Source organism: Micropterus salmoides, unplaced genomic scaffold (assembly GCF_014851395.1).
Source record: "Micropterus salmoides isolate LMB-PRFRI ecotype aquatic unplaced genomic scaffold, ASM1485139v1 Ms_hic_scaffold_1, whole genome shotgun sequence".
NCBI classification, from domain to species: Eukaryota; Metazoa; Chordata; class Actinopteri; order Centrarchiformes; family Centrarchidae; genus Micropterus; species Micropterus salmoides.
In genome coordinates this window covers 12,493,415-12,514,257 of record NW_024040040.1, presented here as the reverse complement: position 1 = coordinate 12,514,257, position 20,843 = coordinate 12,493,415, and the positions used below count along the sequence as shown (strand labels likewise).

Genomic DNA, 20,843 nt, shown 5'->3' with positions numbered 1-20,843 from the left:
AGAGTTAAGTTTTCAGCTCGTTTCTGCTGCCGCCAAGTGACCAACAACAGTTAATGCAAGATTAAGATTTGAACAATATTTATTTTGATAAAGAATAGGCAACCCTACTATACATTTGGTTTATATGTTCCTATTCTTTGTGTTAACCTTTGTCTACCCTAGGGTGATTTCACGTGGAGCAGCCTGTCGGGGCGGAGCGTGCGTCTGATGCCAGTTGCCATCCAGAGCCTGTCGGAGCTGGAGAGGGCCAAGCTGCAAGACGTGGCCTACACCCGTTTACACCAGGACTATGACCTGGGATGTCAGATAACTATGCCAAAAGGTGGGAGCATGTGTGTGTTTTTACCCATGTTGCAGACCTGAGTTAAACAGTGTTACATAATTGTTATGTTTGTGAGTTCCGTATGGGTGGAATTTACTGCTTGAGCATACTTCAGATAGCATCTGGTTTTTAAGACCACAACATTTATGTGACTGTTAACCGTGACAAAAGACATCTGTGATTCACTCCGGAACTGTTCTATGTTGCAAATGCTGCTCAGTTGATATCCCTAAACCAGGTTTGCTGTGTGAGCTTGTGCAGCTACTTTGAATGCTTGAGCCTCCGACCACATCCTCTTGTCATACCTCAAGTCTATTTAAGGGAAGTCATGTATGGCCTATGGGGAAGCTGTGACAACACATGAAATTAGATGTAAACCATACTTCACACTGGGATCAGGTACTTCCTGTTTGACGTTGTATCTGTTGACCCCCCTCCTCATAACGACACGTGACTCCCTTTCCACTGCAGCTCAGGCTGCAGCCACCCCACTAGTCACCATGTGCACTCTACTATAAAGTCCTAAATGTTGCAAAAGCAGGCTGTATTTGTCTTTGTGGCCTATCTAAAAGCTAAATAACTGTATTTTGGTTTTTCTGTGAAGAAAGGTTTAGAAAATGACGGAATCAGACAAATTAATCCACATATAGCCGAAGTGGGCAGAGCCCTGCACTGAAACTGGTAGACTTGGTGGTTTGTTTCCCACTGGCCCACCCATGCTAAAAATGTCCACATTCATCACAGTTTAAAGAAAGAAAGGAAAAAAATACGTAATCACAATCACACTCCCGCTCATTGTAAAGCAAACAAGTTAATAGCCTTCGTTATTCTGCTAACAGATTAAATGCTTATACTGGAATGCACAACATGTTCAAAAATAGGATTTATTCAAAGAGAATTTCTGGACCTTTGGTCTTTTTTTGTAGTCCCCGGATATGACACAAGCAGTTAGGTGATGTACTCCCTACTAAGCTAAAAAAAAAAACGCTGTATCGTGTGTTTCCCATAATGCAACTCACTAGCATCTTTTGTTTTGGTTTCTCTTTCCTGGTAAATGCCCATGAATTAATACTCAATTTATAACGCAGGCATCATTTATAGACTCTAGAAAGTTCCCTCCAGGGCCACAGAAGACATTATACAACTGTTTGCTATCAGTTTGAGTGTTTGTATCAGTGATTCACAGACTTTTTGTTTTTTTACCCATAAAATGAACTGTTGTTTATTTACAGACTCTTGTCACAGGTTGTGTATTTCTATGAGCTGTGACGAGTTAGACAAAAAGTAATTTTTCTCACTTTATTTTAATTATTTTTAGAGGCCTGAGAAGGTAAAATTGTCCAGTAATTCTGATTTTACAAAAAAAAAATTAAATTAGCTGAAAGCTGAGGGGGAAAAAATTATAGTTTTCCTCTTTACCGCCCAGTTAATATCTCATGACCCCCGCAGATCTTTATTTTGACCCCTTGGGGGTTCCTGACCCTCAGGTTGGCTTGTATACAACAAGCCTGAAGACTTGTTTCTTGCCCCACCAGACTTTGTTATAGCCAACCAAAACTGAAAAATATACGCAAATTGTAATAAACCAGAATTTTACTTTAAGATTAAGTTTTGTTGTTAGAATGGTCCATTCATGTTCACACAGATGCACATTGTACGCAGCTTTGTTTCACTGCACTGTATAGGAGTGGAGTGGCCGCTATAGCAGCAGTATAGTGCAGCCAGTGGATAATCCAGGGCCTCGCATTCCAGCTGAAGGTTAAACCTCTCCCCACCATGATTTAATACGTTCTTGTCTGTGTTGCTTATGAATTCCAGAGCCCCTAACGGCCGCCATGTGCTAGCTAGGGAAATATTTCAACTTGTGTGTAAGAGTGTGTGTGTGTGTGTGTGTGTGTGTGTGTGTGTGTGTGTGCGCGCTATTTCAGCACCGCTGATGTGGGCTCCTCAGCCCTGCTGTTTCTCATATTTATCTGAGTGCCAGGGGTCATGTTTCTTGTGTTTCTTCAAGAACGAAAAACAGATTACAGAGAGATAGAATTGAAAGAGACATGGGATGAGTGTGTGATGAGACAGAAAAGAAGCAAAGGTTCTCCACTCAGTTTCCCAACTGGTTGGAAGTTGGACTGAGGAGGTTTGGAGGTTCAGGGGGGATTTCCACACAGCTTTGGGAGCCATCTGTCAAAAATCCAAACCATTTCCTATCTTTGCTTCTCCCTTCTCCTTCTCTCTCTTGCTGCCCTCACTCTTCATCACAACATCTGCTTTCCTTCTCATATGTCACACCCCCTTCCTCACTGTTTCCCACCTATTTTTCTCTCAAACACCCTCAAATTTTACTTCTTGTCCCTTAGACCCCAGGCTGCAGTTTTCTTTACAGCTTGGAGTCTTAGAGGGATGGTTTCTCATACCCCACTACAGTGACAATAAATTGATTATAAAAGAAGAGCAGCAATGTTGAACTCCCTGATGTAACAGGCTAACGCTAACGTGCTGTGGAAGCTGGAAAAAATGTCCTGAGCTCTGCAAGTGACTCATTTGATACAGCAGAAGGGAACATCTGGGGGTTCAAACAGAGGTTGTTAAATGAGCATATCAAGGCAAAGACAGGTCCAACAGTTGGTTTTGGTGACCAAAAACCAAACAGCAGATTGACTGAATGATAGCATTAAAAGTTGCACTGACATCCTGGCCCCCAAGTACATACACGTGCCACGATCTCCAGATTTCCCTGATCATTAATCAGCAAGTCCAGGAGTCATTCATCATGTTGACAGCTGACAAAGTGGCTTTCCTCCTTTAAGATCTGTCCAGAACAAAACCTGGATATGAAGCAGTCACGTACGCACATAAAAACCTCCTTTTCAGTTTCTCGTTTTTGACAATTGCAGTAAATCAATGTCAAAGGGTGGTCACACTAACGTATTCTTACAGCATTTTTCCACACCTACCTAAATCTTTTGCACAGTACTGTATGTCTGTTTGTAGTATGCAAAGTACACTAATAACCTTCCAAGCCAAGACAGTCTTACAGTGGTACAGTGGTTTACAATAATGCATTATCAATCATTTCAACATTCTTTTCAAGTCATCTTTGTGTGGATGAACAATACAAGACATTTAATATATTACGAGAGATGTTTTTTTCTGCTGACTAATACCATAATGGACCAGGTCTGATGTTTAAGTTAAATGGATTTGAGTTTATAGACAGCTTTCCCACCCTGTGGTTAATTTACGTCTGCATTCCTGACATAAGCTTATTAGATATAATAAGCCAGATAAGATAGAGCCGATATGGAAACCATTTGTTTCAGATGATTTATTCTCTTGTTTTTTTCCCCCCTGACGCAGATGGACAGAAGAGGAAAAAATCGCTGAGGAGGAAGTTGGACTCTCTTGCAAAAGAGAAGAGTAAAGACAAAGGTACGCCAAGTTCTTTTAACATGTACTCTGACATTTTGCCAGTTCACAGGGTTTTCTATCTCCATCTCTTCTCTTTTAGTCTTTCTTTGTCACCACTCTTAACATCTCGCTCTCATCTCACCAGTGAGACAGTCTGTGGTCTCCACCCTTCAGGCAGGTGAACAGCAAGGTTATAAAAACAGTTTCTGTTTACTGGGCTTTGACAGTTTATATTTAGCTTAAAGTGAAGGGACTCCTTGTAAGGGGACTGGCTCTGAGCAGCAGCCACTCTGCTGCACTAAGCAAAGCATATTTGGCAGAAAGAGAAAAGGATCGTAGTGAAAGGAGCCCAGAGAGAAGCAGGAGATAAAAGGAGCTTTTCTTGTCAAATTTGTGTGAGTGTAGAGGGATGATCCCAGGTCTCATTTACAATAAATACACATGGAATTTCACAAACACACACACCAGTGTCGTTTTTGCTTAGCCTGCAGTGTTCTCAAGGAACTGACTAATACGGTACACATGAGCAAGTAATGGTATCATTGTTGTTCTTTTATACATGTGGCTGTCAGTGATGTTATGACTCTCCCTTGCTTGTGCTACTGTTACACTACATTTCAGCATTTGTCATTATCCTGTAATTGCCAGTGGTTGCCACAGTTTAAGCAATTGAACTAAACTAAACAGTTCATAAAAGCATTATTCATCTATTTCTGGCAAGTAGGTGAATAATAGCGAAGGTAACTTGTGCATTTAGCATTATTTGTCATAATCAGCCATCAAGAATTTAAGTGCTGTTTATTCATTAATTTGGAGTCATACATTATTAAAATTGGCCTTTTGTCAGTGCTATCTTTGTCTATCTTGGAATTAACATTATTTACTACCCCAATAAGTGCAAAAAAACAGCTGCCAGGCTCTGAGTTTCATATTGGAATAATGCTGTTGCTGCTGCTGCTGCTACAGCTGTGTTGTCTGAAAATAATGCACATGCTTTGGCCAGTCAGAACTGGATATTGTCACTGCCACATGTGATTACATTGTCTCATGATGAGTATCATGAGACAAACAACCAGTCTCATTCCTAGAACAATATTCATTTTAGGACAAATACTTTGAGTTCTATATGTTATTAACCTGTTGAAGTTTAAGTGGGTTTTCCCACCATTATATGCCTGGCTCTATCTAGCCCTACAGAGCAGATGGCTCAGATGTAGCTGTAGTCTTACATGCCAAAACGGATTCTAAGTTAATTTTTCTCCTGAGGTCCCTGAATACCAGCCCTGCATTTCACTTTGATGCAGGCTAAGCCTTTTCTCTGCAAGAGGGAAACACAGGAGGAAAGGAGAATGCTGACTTCTTTGATGCAGCCACTGAAATCTGAGCTGTTGTGACCAGATATCAATCAAACTATATTTCCAAATAAGGTTTAATAGCTGTTGTAATCTGCTTGGAGTACTGTATGGGTGAGTTTTACCTCGGATTGTATCAAGCAAATTATCAGTCAAAGCAAAATTTCCTAATTGGTCTCTGAAATACTTTTTTGACACATTTACTGTACTGTACTGTGTGGTAAACTCCACCCATTTGACACTTTGTGCACATTAAAATAAAAGGTTCATGTTATTTATAACTTTCCTGAGGCTGTGAGAGACTTTCTGCATTAACTTAGAACATCCACCTTATATGAACACACTACAGGGACATGAATAAGAAAAAAAAAGAAACAAAAAAAGAACAGTGCTGAAAACCAAGACTGAGACTGTTGGCCTGGAAAATTAAGATTTATGGAAATCTGACATGGCTTGATAAATGTGGTCTGGCCGTGGACGCACTGTGGAGTGCTGTGCATTACGTCGGCAAAGCACTGTACATTATTCGATCCAGATTGTGCATGTCTGTGTGTGTGTTGCGTGCTTGAGTGTGTATGCGTGTGTGTGCAGGTTACATAAGCTAAGTGAACGCTGTGAGGCTGCAGAGCAAATTCGTTGTGTCACAGTGTTAGTGGTCATGTTGTTCAGGAACCACAGCACTTCACTTGTGGTTGTGGAATGCATTTTGCTTTCTCTCCCTCTGTTTTCCTTTGCCTCCTTTCCACACACACAGACACGCACTGACTGAACAGCTGGACTGTTTTTTCTCAGCTGTTGGCTCATGCCTTGGGATTCTGTATAATGGAATATATAGCCTGCGATGGCCCTGTATGACATCACTTCTCTCTGAAGTGCTTTCACCCTCAACAGCACAACACAAATTTGTGTATACGTCTCTTTAAAACGGAACAAAGGCATAAGAGTTTGCTAGATAACATGCTAGCTGTTTCTAAAAATGACCTGTATGGAGAACATACAGAAGACATTGCTTGTGGGTGAGTCATCAACGTTGTGTTATTTTGATCAAAGGCACTAGAATTAGTGGTCTGTCAAAGCCATATTTTTTGCCAACTTTCTTTCTGTGATGTCTTATTTTGGAAAACAGATGTAGTATGCTATAAGAGTTTTAACTGACATAGTAAACGTGTCGTGAGGCCTTTATCGCATGTAAAAGGGCAAGCTCCAGCAGAAGTAATAAAGAGTTTAATTGGAGATGTGTTTGATGTTACTGTTGAAAGAGTCTAAGAGCTATTTTTGGAAGTTGCTAATAGAACTTTTTTTTCCTTCCACTTGCAGCTAACATTTGGTTGTCCTGTTTTTATTCAGAATAAAACTTTATTCTTTCTTATGTCCTCTTTTTTGCAATCAACACAAGGTTGTATAATGAAAAAGTTTGAAGTCCCTTCATGCTACACATACAGAACTTAACAGTCAATTAAATGTGGATTAAAAAAATATTTTCCTCTTCTCTCTTTTCTTCTCTTCCTCCTCTTTTTTCCAATCTTTATCTCCCTTACTCCCCCAGAATGGATACCACAGGCCTTCAGTATACCACTCTCCCAGGTCATTGCTAATGACAGAACTCACAGGCAGCGTCAGGACAGTTATCGTCAGGACCCTCCACAACGCGAGGAACACAAGGACTCCTCTGACCTTGTGTCGTCCATTTTACAGGTCTGTCACTTTCTGATAATCTTTAATTACGTGTCCCTCACTGGACAAATTTTATTATCTTAAACTATGTAAAATAAGCCAAATTGTATGAAGGGAAATCTAACTCTTGGATCATCTATCCTGCAGTTTGCCACCAAGCGACCGTCTAATAAGGAGTTATCCAGCAGTAATTCCTCTTTGAGTTCCACATCGGAGACAGCCAATGAGTCAACATCACCCAATACGCCTGAGGCTGCACCACGAGCACGCAGGAGGGTGAGACAACATATTATAATTAATCCCAGTCCGAGCTACAGACCAGGGGGTCAGGTGGTTGTGTTTTATCTAGTTTAATCTGTCTGAATGAAATGCACAATTAACCTCCAGGGAGGCATGTCAGTGGACTCCATCACAGACCTGGACGACAACCAGTCCCGCCTGCTCGAGGCGCTGCAGCTCTCTCTGCCGGCCGAAACGCCAAGTAAGAAGGAGAAGCACCGGGACAAAAGGCTGAGCCTCAATCCCATCTATCGTCAGGTCCCCCGAGTGGTCGACAGCTGCTGTCAGCATATCGAGAAATATGGTGATTAGCTTTCTTTACCAATGTAGCCAACATGTAGGTTCAGCCTGTATTTTATATATCCTCTGTTACTACAATGGGACTATATAGTCATTGAGTCATTGAGTTATTTCCTATTGTCCTCTCAGGTTTGCAGACTGTGGGCATATTTAGAGTGGGAAGCTCCAAGAAGAGAGTGCGACAGGTGAGTGTTCTTGAGTATTCCCTCGTGTGGTGTTTTGGTGACCATTCACATCTTGTGCTCTTTATGGAAGCTTCATTTCATTAAGTGTCATTTGTGCTCACAGACTGGACGCCAAGCGCCGTACAGTACCGTGTATCCGAACTACAAATCAAAGGCTAATTTTACACATAGTGGAATGCCTTCTTTCTGAGAAATGCCATTCACACATAATTTTCCATCCACGAACGTCAACAGCAACAAACAAAACCTCCTTTCTAAGAATAGATTGTGTTAGAAGCAACTCAGTGCAGCCAAAATGTTGTTCATGGTGCCCAAGGCTCCCACTGTTGCATTTGCAATGTTATTAATGTAAACATAGCTGGCCCTAATCCTGTCTTTGTTATTCAAGCAAACATATTCTTACTAGCTCCATATACACAATATTACAATAAGTTATTGTCCTTACTCCTACACCTTTCATTATCTAGTACCTTTGACTCCAGTGAATACACAGCAGAAGAATAGGGTTACGCTTCATGGGTCAATCAGTGTGGGCAGCATGTTTTTATAACACCGATTTTCACTTGTACCAGTTACAGGGACCTAGAGGCACTTATTGGTTATTGAGCGAGGGGAGATTGTCCACTAACCGGCACAAGCACATTGATGGCTGATTGTTGAATGTACATTCACTTTTTAGCAATGAATCAGAACAGCAGCAGGGCTCAATGCATCACGATCTATTCACAAAAGGATCTTTTCCCAAGAAAGACCTACAGAAATATAAATTGAATCATTATTTAATTATTAATGCTCTGTTTGGGATCCTTGAGACCCCTGGCCGTCTTTAACAGCTCAGAAAAAGAGACTAACGTTGTTTGATATTTCATGCCTTTTCTGTTTTTTTCTTTTGAGAATAAATGTGATTTTGCACAATAAAATGTTAAATCAGTTTCACTCACTCAGCAACAGCATTCACAAAATAAACGGTGTTTTGTTTGCCTTTTACTTTACTCTTCATACTGATGCTCTGGCCCTGGTTAGTCGGTAATATGTGCCTTATGGGACAAAAATCAGATAAATCACTTTACAATAATGCTATTTCTATTCAAATGTATTAAAATGTGTGGTCCAGTCATGAATATGGTTAAATCAATTCTCTTGGTTTCATTGATTGATGATACCATTGCAGATTGTTCTGCTGTACAGTATTGATTCCAAACTATTCCTGCAGGATCCCTGCATGTGACACTATATGTGGGAACTTGCAGAACAAAAATTAAAGAACCGGAGGCAAATAAAAGAGAATTAAAATGGCTAGATAAAATTTAACAATTTACGCACAGAATTGTCCAATAAATATAATTATAGTAATGGGTTAATGGACCACTCTACCCCTGTGCATGTTTATAACACCTTGTCTTTATTATAAACTCATTCAATGAAATGGTTTGTATTCACCCATCTGTATAGTGTGTGCAACAAGTACATATATCCATTTTGCATTCTCTACTCTTCTTTGTTGATACAATCCAATGTCAACATTTATGCGTTTGCCACCATTGTCATGCTTACTGTATAAAGCACTGTACATTATATATATATAAGTGAATATGCTGTGCAGATGTTGCCTGTATATCTATCAACATGGCTGACAATAGACATTCTAATTCTCTGGAAGTCATCCAAAGGTCAGATTGAAAGGAGATTAATAGTATACTGGTTAAACCTGTTTGAATGCAGGGTCTACCACGTTACTTGCAGAACCAACAGGACGTGAGTGTGTGTGGGTGTGTGCACTACCAATATTATAATGCCTATTATGTGTGGAGGATGTTTCTGAATTCCCCCTCTTTCTCCTTTGCCCTCTGTTTTCCTTTTGCCCCTCCTTTAGCTACGTGAGGAGTTTGATCGCGGGGTTGACATCCCGCTGGATGAGGAGCACAGCGTTCACGATGTGGCTGCTCTGCTGAAGGAGTTCCTCAGGGACATGCCTGACCCGCTCCTCACCAAGGAGCTTTACACGGCCTTCATCAACACCACATGTAAGTTTTATCTTCAGTTTGTTTCCTTCCCTGCCTGATCTTGAGCCTCCTTCCTCCTTTTGTTTCTTCCTTCCCTTGCTCTTTCTTCATTTTCACCAAATGCATCTAAAACTGTGTTGCAGTGTTGGATCCAGATGAGCAGCAGAATGTTACTCAGCTACTAGTCTACCTGCTCCCAGCATGTAACAGTGATACTCTCCACCGCCTCCTTGAGTTTCTATCCACCGTGACCGACCACGCCCACGACCGGCAGGACAAAGTCGGACAGGAGGTGAGCGGCAGTTTGTATCAACAGGAAATATGACTTTTTTAAGCCTTTAGTAAATCCATGAAGAAAGTAACCTAAAAATAATAAAAAAATTAGGAAAAAGGCCATATCCAAAACATCCAAATGTAGTTGTTTTTAGTCGTGTGCAAACATGTGCAAACAGCTTATGGGCAGCATTGTGTTTACCTTCTGTTTCCACCTCATTGGGAGGAAATTACCTAAGAAGCGATAGGAATCAGTTTGTGTGGCTAGTATGCACACGTATCTCTCCGTGCCTTCCAGGCCTGAAACAGCATGAGTGCACTGTTTACAGGTCTTAGGGAGTCTATGTGAAAAAAGTTGTATAAAGCCTTTTGGGGCTCCAGAGGGGTCTGCACAAATTCAGATGAACTGCCTCAAGTGATGTCACTGGAGGCAGTGTGTGCTGGGGCTGAAGACTACAAGTTTGAAAGTTTGAAAAATCTGGCGTGTATTTACTAGACCTCTGTAGCCTGCTCAAGCGTGAACCTCTGTGTCTGAAACGTGAAAAGGAAGTGCCTTAAATGTGGGTTTTTTCTAATGGTTAGTGGGGTGCAACGCCACTGGTTACAAAAAGAAGCCCAATTATGTAGAAGTCTAAGAAAAAATTATCCTAATTCTCCCTTGATTTATTACCTGAGTAAACATTTTCCTAAAGAGTTTACTGTTTTTTTTACAGGAAAATAGACAAAAAAAGCAGTGCATGCTTTAGAGCTCGGCTACCTTGTGATTGACAAGCCGCTACCACGGCGACCTTTCGGGTTTAGTAATGCGTACTAAATGAGTACTCTTTAAGACAAATTCAATCTTTAAGCCTACAGTGGAATGTGAGACTGTGTGTGTGTGTGTGTGTGTGTGTGTGTGTGTGTGTGTGTGTGTGTTTAGTGGAGGAGCATAAGAATGAAAGGAGGAGGTGAGGATGAAAGTTAGAAACACACATGCCCCATTACTGACCATGAAGAGGCTTTGGTAGCTGGCTATCATCCTCTGCAGCAATTCAAGTACAATAAAGTCGCTAAATGTCACAATTGACTACAACTGACAGATGATCTTAGACGCTAAATATGATTGGATTATATTGCCATCTAAATTGCATCTTTCTACTGTTAAGTGCCCTTCTTAATGTGCTTTCTGACATCATGGTCTCTCTCTCTTCGATTGTGTTCTCTCCCAGTGCCACACGCCCTTTAGCCTTTTATTCACAGACAATGGATTCTTGCATGTGTGTGTGTCAAGAGAGAAAGTTTGTTTTATTGTCTCTGTATGTGTGTGTGAGTATGAATCTCACTAGTTTGTGCAAGTGTTGTATGTGTGAGAGAAGCAGAGAATGTAGTATATGTGTGGCATATTTGTGCACAGATGGAAGTGTGTTTTGTTGTCTCCGTGTGTGTATGAGAATGGACTCGAACATTGATTTGTGTGTTTTTTCCCCCTCACAACTCCATGGCTCCAGTATCTATATTTGAGATCGTGACAGGAAGCCAGAGCGTTTCACACTCGGAGCAACACATCAATACTTTTGGTCGCTTGTGGCTCTCATCTCTCCTTTGGGACTGGGAGTGGAAAGGGAGGAAACTGGGAAAGAAAATTTTATTTATCACTAAAAACGTTGTCCAAACTTTGACGGGCTTCTAACTTTAGATGCTAATTGTGTCACAGGATGTACACCATCACCCAACCCCAGCAGAAATAGATTTAGCTGTTATACTCTCCAACACTTTTAGTGTTAACAAACCCCATGCGCCACCCTTTATCCATCTTTTGCGCAAAGTGACAAAAACAGAGAGGGAGGACGTAACAACTATGCAGAACTTTGAAGGGAGATGTGAGAAAATCAACATGAAAGGATGGATCGAGGATGGAGATGTAAGTGGGAACTGGAGGAGAAGAAGAGTCGGGGGAGGAGAGGAAATGTCTCCAAGGACCTTGTAATTGCAGCAAAACATTGATGTTTTGTTTACACTGTGAAAAGTTTTATTCACAGGGAGGGAAACAATTCCTGATTTTCCCAACACCGCAGAATGTGTGTACAAAAGTGGAAGGCAACCTTACAATGCTTCAGGTGCTAACAGTTATGCTAAATACTACTACTTTGGTATTACATATAAATGAGATTGGAAAACACATGTTGCACTCATTCTCCCTTCCCCTCTGTCAGCAGGCTAATTCATTCATTCTCATTGCGGTTTTGTAGCTATGCTTGCAGCATGGCTGTATTGATGGCAATGTTGTTACATCAGTCTGTTATGGGGCATTCAGCCCAAACGCGAATTTTCGCCTCGCGACGCTTTCCTCGCGTGAGTACATTCGCTGCAAGTGTTCACACACAATGCAAAAAGGCGATTTTAACGCGATAACGTTAATAAACACAACTTGCCATTTCTACAGCTGTATGAACCCAAAGTAAACATTTTGCTGGGATTAAATAGCAATAAACGGATCAAACTGATGCCAAAATAACTACAATATGATGCAGTTTTGTTAAACATATGAATTCATGCTTTGTCAGGTCTGTCAGCAAGACAGCAGGACAACAACTTCTAAAATGTTTTCTGAATGGAGTTCGGATCGATCAGGGCTATGCTATGCTAACTTGGTCACAGTAAAGTACAACGATAGCTGGACTAAAGTTACATACACATGTTTTCTTAACTCACCAGGTAGCTAACACTGGAACCGGATGTGCACGGAATCTAGCAGCTGAGAAGCTCCAGTGAAGATAAATCAACGTTGTAAACCTATAAACTAACGTAAAAAGCTTATTTAATAAAAGTAGTTTACTCCAAGGTCCTCCCTCGAGCAAACGGCGTAGTTGCGTGCAAAGTCCAGTCCGACCGTTTATTTGTCCGAATGCTGGAGCGCTGCTCCCTGCTCCTCTAGCACCAGTTTAGCAGCTCTCAGCCGGCCAGCAGATTTTCAATCGCCCGCTCTGTCTGGCCCTCTCCACACAACGCTCTGAAGCTGTCGGTGACGTACGGACAATCTCAACGTTGATAGGCTATCGCGACTCGGCGTCATGCGAATTTCTCGCTTGAGTTGAAAATATTCAACTCACGCGAATTCCTTCGCGGCGCCGGCACCGCCCCCTTTGCGTCGCTAAATCGCGGCTCTACGCAACTTTGTATGTAAACTCACTGCCCCGGACGCTCGCTTCGCTTTTTGTCTGAAAGCACCATTAGTCCACCACTTTGGCCCATTGTGGATTGGTGTGAAATATATATTGGATAGATTTCCATGAAATTTGATTCAGGCATTCATGTTCCCCTCTGGATGAATAGTGACTTTGACAAACCCCTAACTTTTCATCTAGAACCATCCTCAAGTGAACATTTCCGTTTCTATTAAATATTTTGTTGTTTTTACCTGCAAACCTTTACCTTTTTCTGCAAATACAGATCACTGGGAACAAGATGACGTCTTTGAACCTGGCCACCATCTTTGGCCCCAACCTTCTCCACAAACAGAAGAACTCCGACAAGGAGTTCAGCGTCCAGAGCTCAGCCAGGGCCGAGGAGAGCACGGCCGTCATTGCCGTGCTGCAGAGGATGATAGCCAGCTACCAAAGCCTCTTCATGGTCAGTAATGGGGCATGTGTGTTTCTAACTTTCATCCTCACCTCCTCCTTTCATTCTTACACCCCTCCACTAAACACACACATATACACACATATACACACACACACACACACACACACACAGTCTCACATTCCACTGTAGGCTTAAAGAAAAACAATCCCTCCTGGCTTAGCAGACAATGGATGTGTCTTAGTTAATGAAAACAGAGCTCTGCCTGGTTTATTGAAGAGAAAGAAGAGACAGAAAAGGAGACAATATAGGAGGAAAGTGAGAAAAAACAAAGAGAGTACAAGAAAACAGAGGGATGAGGAGTATTTTTGGTCAAAATCATACCTTTATTCTGGAGAGAAAATATAAAAAGAAAGTAAAATACTGCCAGTTAGCTGACAATAACATCAAGAACATTTCATTGAGATATTTGAACAACTTATTTCCAAAATAAAATCTGAAAATTCAGGCATGAAATCCTGCATGTGGTGTCCGAATAGGTCGCGATTGCGCTAGGAATACCACCTCATCAGTTTGCTTTGCTTCCTTTCTGTTCATTCTCAAACAGTACAGACAGGCAGTTAAGGTCATTTCAGGTCCGAAACCTTAAACCGTAATGTTTAGCAATCTGCCACTGCCATTCCCCTGAGGGTTACATTCCTGTAGCAAGCCAATGAAGAGCTATTAATCTCTTATAGTGAATTGGAACTGACCTGCTCATACTTCGTGAGTAAAAACAGATTTGTAGGCAGCTCAAGTTCTGTGAATGACATCTGAAAGTTGTTTCGTAACATGCTTATGTCTGAATCTGGCAACTTTTACTTTCAAACATTTGGTGATGAGAATCATTCGTAGACAGTGGGTGTGTTGGGCAGTGAATTTCATTATAATGCACTTGTTTGATGAGCATAAAATTTGCTAAATAGCTGAAAATCTAAATATGAAATAACTGGGCAGACAAGACAGACATTCAACTGTCTAAATTTTTCATCCCGTTGATAGCAGATCAGGCCCTTTAACAAGCAGTAAACTATTAACTTGGATATAAGAGAAAAAACATAGGCTTTTAATAAAAAAGAAGGAAATTTCGCTGAAATGTGTTTTGTTAATCGTTACCATATTTTTTAGGTGCCTCCTGATCTGCAAAATGAGGTTTTGATGAATCTTTTAGAAACCGATCCAGATGTGGTAGACTACCTTCTGAGAAGAAAAGCATCACAGTGAGTTACACACATGTAAACACATTAAGAGTTCACATGCATGTGGTCTGCTGTTTCCCGGTCTGTCTGTCGTCGCCTGTTTCATCCTTGTTTTTGTCTGTAATTAACCACAGGAGCCCCGACCTGTTGCCGACGGAGGAGCCCTTCACCCTGAGCGAGTGTCGTTCCTCCAGCGACTCCAACAAGGCGTCCAGTGGCGAGGTGTCCCCCTATGACAATAATTCCCCGGTCCTGAGTGAGCGGAGAGGGGAGCCAGGAAGCCCGGGCGGTGAGCAGCTCTTCCGTGTCCCTGAACAGTACACTCTGGTGGGGCAGGTGGCCGCCTGGAGCAGAGAGCCTGGAGCTGACACTTGGGGTACCAAAGGTGAGCTGTACAGTATAAAGCAAGTTTGTCACTCCTCTATGTGCTTTTGTTTACTGTGTACCTGAGTATGGAGAAGATTTTGATTTCTCTTTTGCTTCCTTACAGACACTGTATCAGAAGAGCATGCTAACATTTGGGGGACGTGGCACACTACTCTGAAACCAACACTCAAGGACCAACCATACACAGGTAATAGTGTTTTCAACCAGTCCAGACCCTGCAAATGTTTCTAGTGGTTAATTAGCCAGAGCAGTAAGTGCTAACACCTTGTGCTGGTTATTAACCAGGAGGGAGGAACATTAAAACAAGGACCTAAGGTTTACAAATTACTGTAATTTGGGTGATTGTTGTTGCTATTCATCAGAAAGGAGAGTCCTGCTGGGTTTTTTATTCATTTTTAGTAATCTAATTAGCAATTATGTTATAGCTGTGATGCCACAGGATTGAACAGCTGCAGTTGTTCAGTGATCTTGTAACACTGTCTGAATAAAAGCAAAAAGGTGTAAAGATGATTTGCAAAAGTACCAGGAAATGTATTTAATCCAGCACAAACATTTCTAAGGAGGTTGTAGTTAAGTTTGCCTTGCATATATAGCAACAACAAAACAATCAGGAATTATGTTTATATTGATTTCTATATTTTCACTAAGATGCAAGTGGAAAAACGTTTGTTAATAAAAGATGTACTGCAGCATTTCTTTGTGCATTTTTATGTCTAGCACCTACTAGTGATGCCTGTATTCATTAAAGTTGACCTTCTGTTTCTAGGTTCGCATGGCAACATGTCAGAGGGAAGCTCTCGCAGCTCACAGGAAGGGCTCGACGGACTCCACGGCGATGGCAGGCAGCAGACGACGCTACAACGGACTCAGACAGCGCCTGGCACCACTGAGGTCAGACCCCACCCCCCGGTCACAAGAGTGTGCACCAGCCCTCATGTGGGGACGGGACGCCTGCCGCTCAAAGTCAACCCCTCTGTGAATTCACACCTCAACAGCACGCAAGGCCTCCATCAAGCCAGCGGACACAGACTTATCCTGACCTCTAGACTTCAAAGTGGGGTGAACACTGCCGATGGTGGCCCTGCTACACTTAACGACAGCCGCTGCCCCCCCCCTTATAACGCCCACCATCGACTGGCTAGTTCGCAAAGTTCACTTCAGGTGGCAACAGCTCAGCAACCACCTCTCCAGCACGGGAGGCTGAGCGTGGGGCTGAGTAACTCAACCACAGAGGCTCAAATGGTGCCGCATAGCCCAGAGTGGCAGGACTGGCAGAGGGACCGGTGGCAGATCTGGCAACTGCTGTCCTCGGACAATGCTGACACATTGCCTGAAACGCTAGTGTGATCTCAGACCATGAACTCCTGCTTAATCTCTTTAGAGATTCTGCTCTGCTAGCCAACCAGTGGCATGATCAAAGCCCTCCAATGACAATCACTCCTTATCCCTACCTTACCTGTCATGTTTTCTCCCAAACTGCCTTTCATCCATGGATTTCATCCTTTTCGTGAATCTTCTGTGCTTCTCCTGCATCTTAGCGCTATGGCGTTGTTGTTTACGTGTGCAGCTGCTGCCTTATACAGACTTTTACATCCAAGAGCCACTAGTATTTACTGTTTAGTATGGATGTTAAAAAGTTGCTTCTGTTCCTAGCCCAAATGTTTTGTCCATTTAAAAAATGCCCACCAGAAATACCTCAAAAAACTATCCTTTCAGAACTTGTCGAAATTACCATATTCAGATTCAGTAATCATATCTCAATGGAGAACAATAGGAAAACATTTGTTTATTTAGTTTAGCATATTTTATTACATTTTTAACTTTTTCACCACACAGACTCTAAGATGTGTGCATTAGTAATTGCTGCTAAACGTGGATTTTTTTTGTGTGTACTGGTAATGTAGTTCAGCCATATCTGTCCAAAAACATCAAATGTTGAATTACTTGTCAACATCAGATTATGTTTAACTAATATATACATACATACATACATACATACACAGACACACCATATGTATATTGACATGTAAAGTATATCCTTTGCCAGTCTACTAAAAGTAAGTCAGCTCTTTAACTGGCAGTCTAAATGTTGGTGTTTGTCAGACTGCTGTTTTTTGTCTTCAATATTGAATGTAAAATACTTCCCTTATGGCAAAATGCTTGGAGCTAATTATAAAGCACTCGGCTGTAAGTTTGCTTATATGTGTTCTTGCCACCTACTGCACAGCAAGAACAATGTGCCAAAGTTTTTTTTTTTACTTCAGGATATTTATCTTACAGATGTGTTCACTTTATCCAATTCATTTCTGAAAGCAACTCTAGAGCGTGTGACATTGGCAAGATTTTCAACATAGAATTATAAGAGTACGGAGGCTCATCATGATGTGCAAAAAAAAATTAAGATAACGGAAGATGAAGTGTTAGTAGCCCTCAAGTAAATATCCAAATCATCAATGTGTGCATACAAATTCTGGAATGTAACAAAAAGTATGCATAAAAAAGAGCCAGGGTTAGAGTTGGAAATCAGATATATGCCAAATAATATTTTTGAGATCAGGTCTGGGAGGCCAGATGTGAAGAATTTAGAGACTCTGTAAAACAGTGTCACATGTCTAAATGTATCATAATTTGATATAAAATGTATTCACATTGCAAATTTTCTATATAGGAAATTCTATCCATTTAGTCTCCTGAGATTGTTAATACATTGAGAATTATTTTAATGTATTATTTGACCTCAGTCTGGATACATCAGAACCAAATATGAACCACAGTCCACTTCATTTCCCATGTTCAAAGTTCACGTTCACTCTAAATACTGGAATGGATTTTCACTAAAAGTATGCATTTAGTCAAGATCATTACCTAATCGAAACACTATTAAAATCAGCTTTATGATCACTGACCTGAGTCCAAAACAACTATCCACAGTATGATGACATCGACAGCAATACAGTACATTCATATGAACGTCTCCCTGACTCATTTTATTATCTCTCTCATGCTAGACTCAATATTCCAACTGGTTGCAGACTAATTGCCCGTCTAAGAAACTCTATAAATTTTTCTAGGAATCATTAAAATGTCTCACTTCAATTCCCGTGTTGTTGCTAATTCATTCAGAGTGAAGAAAACTTTTTTGAATACACCCACCACCAACCTGTCCACATCCGCTCAAATGTCACAGTTAAGTGGGTATTTGCTGGCAAATATTTCACATTTTCTGAAGTTATGGTGTAATATTTGCTCATTTGGAGCATTACATCTGTAGACGCACTATCAGTAGACTTCTTTGATTTGCTTGTCACTTGGTTGTGACTTTGCGAAGTCAATGGAAGAAAGCAAGAAGTGGAAGGATTGTGGGAAAGGTTATGGCGCCATCTGTTGTCAGACCATGTGCACTAGCGTGTTTAACCCACAGTTGACTGTTTCCATCGGAGCCATCTGTGCTCAGTTTAGGATCAGTTAGCTTGTGATAAGCACCTTTTATGAAAATGTGTAAATCCATGTGAGGAAAAAAAAGATGCCATAGGTGTTGCTCTTAAAAGTTGTTTCTCAATGTATTGCTCAAGATTCATATTTTGTAAAATGTATGTATTACTTTGATTTTTGGTTGAGTGTTGTAATATATAAATACAGTATAACATTTTTTATTCAAGGGGGAAACAAAGAACAAAAGAGAAGAAGAAAAAAAAGGAGAGAATAATTCTAATGTCCTAACATTGTCTCCCCAAACCAAGACCATGTTTGTTTTGGTGACTTCACTATGAAACTAAGACAACCTGAGTTTATCGTTGATATTTTTGGTGGGGTTTACTAGGTCCAAGTTGTAATGGATTGTCTGGTAATTGCTTTTGTACTGTGTGTCATCATCAATATGCTACAATGGAATTAAATATGATAAAATTTACACCTGCTGTTGAAGTCAGTGCTTTGGAAAAATGTAGTAGAAGTGCGGCATAGCACAAAATGTCATATGGAACTAATATAAGGGTAAATAGTTGCATAGTTACACTAGTGTGATACTACAGTAGTTTTATAGATTATGATAAAGTATGGTATTCTAAAACATAATATAGTTTGCAGCATTAGGCCATTGTGTGTGCCATTTTGACTCAGAGCTGACTGCTGGTGTAGGCAATAAAGGCAAATGCTATGTGTGCCAGGGTACTTTGTTTGGGGGAAATAAATAAATAGCCTGGACTCAATAAGCTTACCTAAGCATAAAAACTGGAGGCAGGGGGGAAACATTTAGTCCTTAGGTGTTTTTTTATCCACCTACAAGCTCACAAATTAACACCTTATATTGTGTTTCTTTATTCTGTTCAAAATCCATAGTGTCAATGTGATTTTACGTACTATCAATTTACAAATCAAAATACAACTTTGAACACACAGCCATAGTCCACCCACTCGGGTGTTTTCACACAGCTCCTGATTTGACCTCATCTAATGCTGCAGTCAGAGGGGATTTTGCCCCCATTATCCATGCTATCTCTGCAGTTTATGTTTACAACCCTACTCATGACATTTCCTGTATCCTCCTGCCTTTGGCCCCACCATGCAGCTATATTTCACCTCATGGATTTTGGTCTGACAGCACTCTTTTCAGGACTCTGTGAGTGTGCACACATTGAGCTTGACTGACATCTCCTTGATTAGTTATAATTAGTTCTGCCTCACAGTTTTGTTGCGCCTGTTAGGGCTGGCCAACATACACCATCCTCATTCTTATTGGTCCGTAAGGTTTGGTGACATCACATAACTCTCTCCCAACTTTCACCTGACTAGAGGTCTAATCAGTCACGGTAATTGAATACACCTGTCTTGTCTGAATACACCCACTGCATTGGATGCAGCAATAATGAATGGTGTTAATTACACTTCTGCTTTTCCTGCTATGCTTTGGGTATGGTATATAGTACCACATGCTGCAGTGAGACATAATTTATCAGGATAATACTGTATTGCAAAGCAGAACTTTTTATTTTGTAAATGAGCAGTGTGTTGAAATTTTTTTAGTCCTCTTTGTAGAAAATGATTATCATATCTATAAAGGCACATTGCACCATTGCATTTTGAGTCTATGGTCACCAGTTAGGTATTTAGCCTCCTTTACCACAAGTCCTGGGTGTGTCTGCCTGCACTGCAAAGCTGGTTCGGTGGGTGGCTTATTATTGTTTGTGCAGTGTGTGGTTACAGCAGTAATTTTTCACCTTAGCGGTCCACTCAAGGATTCACCGAGCTCTCTCGCTCACCCCCTTACTCGCACAGAGTGCACTAACTAATCAGGTTTTGCTTTCATAAAAGATAAATGAAACATTACTTTTCAATACATTTTTATTATGAACTGAAGAGGTATTTTTCATCTTGAAAGATTTATATCTTTTGGATGCGGTTTAATTTGCACTTCCAAACTGAAAGGGAAGCACACTGTCATTTTGTTATTTCAAAGAGCTACACGGTGTTGAAAGCCTGAGTAACACAAAACAGAGGATCTAAAGTATAGTGTATTTTGGCAGCTTTTGGCTTCAAGAAGAGATCAGAGCGACATATAAAGGCTGCTGATTGTTAGGAGGTAGGAGATGGAAGGGGAGGCTAAGCAATGAAGGCTCCCCCACCAGCCAGTGACAAAAGCCACTTGAGCTTGGAAGTCTGAGAGAAGGATATGATTCTTGCCATTAATACTGACTGCTGTGCCTCTGATTTGAGAAGGACAAACAGAAGAAATAGCTGCTCTGAGTCACTCGACTGTAAATGTCAAGGTGAGGCATGAGCAGGCAGTTTCAAAGTCTCACCTTCAAAAACTTGACAGTGCAGGTACAGAGGTTGAGCTGTGGTGCATAAACCCCTTATTACACCTGAAA

At 41.0% G+C, this 20,843-nt stretch overlaps 1 protein-coding gene across 3 annotated transcripts in view; it reads left to right on the top strand.

Annotated features, from left to right (window-relative positions):
• The window catches only part of LOC119902231 (rho GTPase-activating protein 6-like), a 78,811-nt gene extending 59,925 nt beyond the window's left edge, over positions 1-18,886 (top strand). For all 3 annotated transcript variants that reach the window (XM_038718273.1, XM_038718291.1, XM_038718282.1), the window contains 13 exons: positions 163-322; positions 3,677-3,748; positions 6,626-6,774; positions 6,901-7,029; positions 7,141-7,336; positions 7,462-7,517; positions 9,391-9,541; positions 9,664-9,812; positions 13,223-13,402; positions 14,519-14,610; positions 14,724-14,974; positions 15,080-15,163; positions 15,743-18,886. In XM_038718273.1, coding sequence (XP_038574201.1) covers positions 163-322; positions 3,677-3,748; positions 6,626-6,774; positions 6,901-7,029; positions 7,141-7,336; positions 7,462-7,517; positions 9,391-9,541; positions 9,664-9,812; positions 13,223-13,402; positions 14,519-14,610; positions 14,724-14,974; positions 15,080-15,163; positions 15,743-16,323 — 2,250 coding nt within the window. In that variant the 3' untranslated portion in view covers positions 16,324-18,886. The remainder of the gene's footprint in view (positions 1-162; positions 323-3,676; positions 3,749-6,625; positions 6,775-6,900; positions 7,030-7,140; positions 7,337-7,461; positions 7,518-9,390; positions 9,542-9,663; positions 9,813-13,222; positions 13,403-14,518; positions 14,611-14,723; positions 14,975-15,079; positions 15,164-15,742) is intronic.
• The last annotated feature ends 1,957 nt before the right edge of the window (positions 18,887-20,843 follow it).